At 26.2% G+C, this 4,907-nt stretch overlaps 1 protein-coding gene across 1 annotated transcript in view; it reads right to left on the reverse strand.

The window, feature by feature from the left end:
- Positions 1-177: 177 nt before the first annotated feature.
- Positions 178-4,907, reverse strand: part of LOC106787718 (mitochondrial coenzyme A transporter SLC25A42-like) — a 6,091-nt gene continuing 1,361 nt past the window's right edge. The window contains exons 2-6 of the mRNA XM_014750321.1: positions 2,593-2,895; positions 1,824-2,143; positions 1,198-1,463; positions 907-1,096; positions 178-638 (exon numbers count right to left, since the gene is read on the reverse strand). Of these exons, the coding sequence (XP_014605807.1) occupies positions 494-638; positions 907-1,096; positions 1,198-1,463; positions 1,824-2,143; positions 2,593-2,742 (1,071 nt within the window). The 5' untranslated portion in view covers positions 2,743-2,895 and the 3' untranslated portion in view covers positions 178-493. The remainder of the gene's footprint in view (positions 639-906; positions 1,097-1,197; positions 1,464-1,823; positions 2,144-2,592; positions 2,896-4,907) is intronic.

Genomic DNA, 4,907 nt, shown 5'->3' on the forward strand with positions numbered 1-4,907 from the left:
TTATATATGCATTTTCATGTTCCTTATTATCTCCGATATTTTTTTTTTCTTTCTTTTTTCTTTTCAAAACAATTTCTTTAACATTGCGGACAACATTTTTTCTTTAATAATCCGAGTTTTTTTTAAGGATATCACACGGATGTACGCTTCTTGGTTTTTTTTTTTTTTTTTTTTTTTTTATATCTTTTTCTTCTTTATATCGACATGAGTGCGAATATATCGCATTATATTTTTCTATCGAGTTAATAACAAGAAAAAAGTTGAAATTCACTTTTTATTTCTATCATCAATGACTTTGTTAATCTTAATCGATGATAGATAGGTGATCAACGAAATGATCTATGTAAGTTTTGAAAGGATCATTATCCTTTCAAAGAGAAAGAGATCGAATTTTTAATTAGTGTTCTCGAATCAACAATAGTTGACACAAGATGATTTCTTCATCTCTCTTTTCTTGTCTTCTTCATTATTATTATAATCACAATATCTATTTTTAATCCGAAACATTTGTTCCGCAAATAATTTTTCGCAAAATATCACGTATCCTGTCGTAAGTTGCAAAACTGATGCCTACCGCTATTGGACCCTTAACCCAATTCATACTTAATCCTTTGAAAAAAGCCATCAATCCTTCTTCTCTAAAAAAGAAAACCAAACAATAATGTTTCAAATATTTCATTGAATAATTTTTCAAAATATGTTAACGAATTTCTGAAAGACCTAGCGATAATATAATTCAAGGATAACTTGTACTATTAAAATTTCAAAAATAAACCTACATAGTATGATTACAAGAAAAATGATAATTTATGCAATACATTAACATACTAATCTGATTTTCGTTAAAAATATTTGTAAACGGACAGTACTGTACACATGTTAATAAATAACAATGAAATATCTTACGTATATATTTTAACTATGGTCGAGGTAACCGTCTGATAATGATGATTTTTCACCGCTGAAGTTTGCATTCTTCTCCTTACAATATCCAAAGGATAACTGCTTGTTTGTCCTACTACTCCAGCTACTGCACCACAAAGAAGTGACAAGGCAGTTGTCATTCCAGGGATTCCCGTTGTGTAATGGGAATATTCTATTTAATAAAGAATTTATTTAAATAAGACATGGACAACGATGATGACGAATGATGTGATGATTAGGAAATGTATATAAAATAAAAAAATAAAGATTTACCAGCAACTAGATGCTTCAGAGTATCATAAGTGAAGAAACTTGTTCCAGCGTATGGTATAACACCTAACATCGTTGGTGTAAAACCACGATAAAATGAAATAAAACCTTCCTCCTGATAAATCCTTCGAAACATTTGCCTTAAAGTTTTGTACTCGCTTTTCAAGGTCACTGCCATTCTAGCACGTACGAGATCAAGTGGATAAGTTAAACCCTGTGATGTAACACCGGCTAAAGAACCCGCCAATAACCTTTTTATAGGTACAGTTCTGAATGAAAAAAAAATTGAATTGGAAATCTGTCGAATAATAAATTCACATTTTTTCGATTAAATTATTTTATAATTATTATTTATTAAACAATTAAGAAATTAGTAATTTGAAAAAAATTGTTAAATTTATCGAATATATTAATGAATTTTCTTTACGGTGTGACTTTTTATTGCGAACATAATTATAATCGGATTATAGAATTACAAATTTTGATTAGAAAGAAATTAAAAGTACACAAAAAGAAAAGAAAAATAATAATAATTTATGATAAATAAATGATTCGCGCAAATTCTGTTGAGAAAATAATAATTAAATTGGACCTTGTGATCTTACGTAATATATTAAATTTCATCTTACGTTTCTGGACTTTCGACTTGAAGTATTCTCTTCCATTGTTCATGAGCTGTAAATTGAATGGCTGCATATGGTACAATCCTAACCATCGTTGCACTGTTACCTCGCCATAAACTCAATAGTCCTTCTTTTTGAAATGAATTGATTAGGAAAACTAGAGCAGCTCTCGCCGAGTATGGTCGTTTCGAAATTTGAAAATTGATCTTTGTGCGATCTAATGGTGCTATAACTGTCTTTGCTAAACCACCGGCTGTTGCACCAGCTAATAAACTGGTCCATACCCTCTGCACGTTCGAAATGTTCTCCTTGCATTCTTCTTTTTTCTATTAATTAACAAAATACCGTACAATTTTGTTTAATCATTTATATAATATATTAAAATTTTTCAAACTAGTATATATATATAATTAAATATTAAATAGTAATATTAAAGTAGTACAAATATTTAATCCTATTTGTATTATATCTCAATTTTATAATTTATTCTGGATAAATTTTCATTTTATTTTATTTATATATATATATACTATTGAATACAACCATGCATAGATAGACACATATATCTTTAGAATAACATTTTAATAAAATTATTTCCAAATACAATTTTGTTGATTAATAAGAAATAGAATGAGAGTGATACGTTCGGAACAAGCAAAAACCTCGGAGAGATAATAGAACAAAAAAAAATACATACAAATATCTTTGATAGTATCGAATAGCGAAAGATACAAATATACAAAAAAAAAAAAATATATAATCTAATAATAAATACCGTGGTTTGATCCAGGTTAAGATCGGATCGTGACGAAGATGTAGTAGAATGTGTCATGGATATGGTGCTGATAGATTTAACACTACCATGAATCCTCTTCAAAATTACTTGACTATTTTCCACGGATTTTACTCCAACGTGTCTGCTCATCCTTTTTGACCATTCATTTTTGAAATTTTCTATTCAATTTCAATTAACAAGACAGGAACAACAGCAACGAATATTCAGCAGCTGCACCTTCGATGATTTCTTGCCGTTATTATTTTTTCTTTTTCTTTTTTTTTAATCGATCGCAATCCCCGACTACGAAAGAATTATATTTTTATTACGACTTTTTTTTTTTTCTACACGTATAAATTGAAAAAGAAAACGAAAATGAACGAAAAAAATACAAATCAAATAGAACAGAGTGATCTGTTTCTTGATATCAACGAGATACTACTAACGTATATATTTTCAAAGTATTGTGTGTTGTATCGAAACAATATATTTTTTTTTCTAATCAGGTTTATCATACAAACACCTTGGTAGAAGATAATTATATATCGATATGTTTGCTTTCTATCTTTCTTCCTCTTTCTGTTTCTCTCTATCTCTCTCTTTCTATCTATCTATCTATCTATCTATCTATTTATCTATCTTTTTCTATAGGGTATCTGGTAAATGTGGTTTTATTTTTACGAATTTAACGTTAAATCAAGATACGATATGAAGAATAATTATTTATAGTTATCTAAAACATATTAAGATACGATCTAATTTAAATCGTTATATGATGAAGGATAAATTATGATACTTGGACTTTGCATATGACGTAGAAATATTATAAAAATTTATTAGATATTTATTATTAAAGATCATGACGAGACGCCTTATTAAGAATACGTTAGGTTTTAAAATACTCTAATTATATAATTATTTAATTATTAACAGTAAGATTATTGAACGTAATAATCGTAAAACGAGGTGATAACACTTTGTTCGTGTACAAACAAAAAGGATTGAACAAAATTATCTCAAAAATTAAATCTCTGGTAATAACTTTTATATCAGATAAGAATGAAAATAATTTTAATTATGTGATCAAATATGAATATATACGGAAAATGAAAAAGCATTTTGAATTTTGATCGAATTAATATTAAAGAAATATTAAAATATTACGAAAATAAAAAAATGTTTTTCTATAAATAAATGTAACGTTACACACGCGCATTGAAAATAGTTTTTAACAAAGTAAATCTTCAGATTTATTATTGAAAAGAAATAAAAATGAACGATACGGTATTTATGTAAACAAATTTTGAAAGTTTACTAATGTAAATTAAAAAAAAAAAAAAAAAAAAAAAAATTTAAATTAAAGATACAAGACATCTAAGAAGATTTTCATATTTAAACAAGCCAACACAAATATATATATATATATATATTATATTATATTGTGCATGTGTCTAAAATGCTAATGACTAAATCAAGGCCGTCTCGTTCATTTATTTTCTGCAATAATACGAACTTTTGGCATCGGCATAAATTAAGTCCCTGAGATAAAAAAATAAATGAAGCTTTTTTCTTCTTTTTCTTTTAATTCAATTATCATTTTTCTCAAAGATATTAATCATTCTTTCACACAATTATTGGAATCGTGTAAAATTCGTTATTAATAATCTATCTATTATATTTATTTTCATTGCAATTATTTTAAATTTTCGCGCTTTTTTAATGTCGATAATCGAATACTCGTAAGTTTATTTCTTTTTATGTATACTTCCAATTAGTTCATTCAGTTAATTGAGAAGATAAGAAAATTAATAATTACATCACACATGTGTATATATATATATATACATTCACAAATGCATATATATACATACTTCTTTTTTAAAAATTAGTACTTTCTTGAAATATTTAAAATTCTATCTGAAAATAATGATATTTCGTTCTTAAATCGAGATAAAGTATACATTGTCAAGTTAGAAACGATAAAATCGATCTCTAAGAAAAATCATCTTATTACTTTACATATATTACCATACATACAATTTTAATACATACACGCACATACACGCATAAATATACGTAGACCACATACATACATCGATCGATCATCTTACGTCAAAGAGCAATTACGTAAAAGATAGTTTCGACCGAAAACTTTGTTAAACGAATAAACAAATAATTTTTCTATGATTTATATATATACAAATAAATTAACAAACAAGCATATATATATATATATATATATATATGCTTGTTTGTTAATTTATTTGTATATATATAAATCATAGAAAAATTATTTGTTTATTCGTTTAACAAAG

This window comes from Polistes canadensis, unplaced genomic scaffold (genome assembly GCF_001313835.1).
Source record: "Polistes canadensis isolate GaletaPanama2010 unplaced genomic scaffold, ASM131383v1 scaffold_111, whole genome shotgun sequence".
Taxonomy (NCBI): Eukaryota; Metazoa; Arthropoda; class Insecta; order Hymenoptera; family Vespidae; genus Polistes; species Polistes canadensis.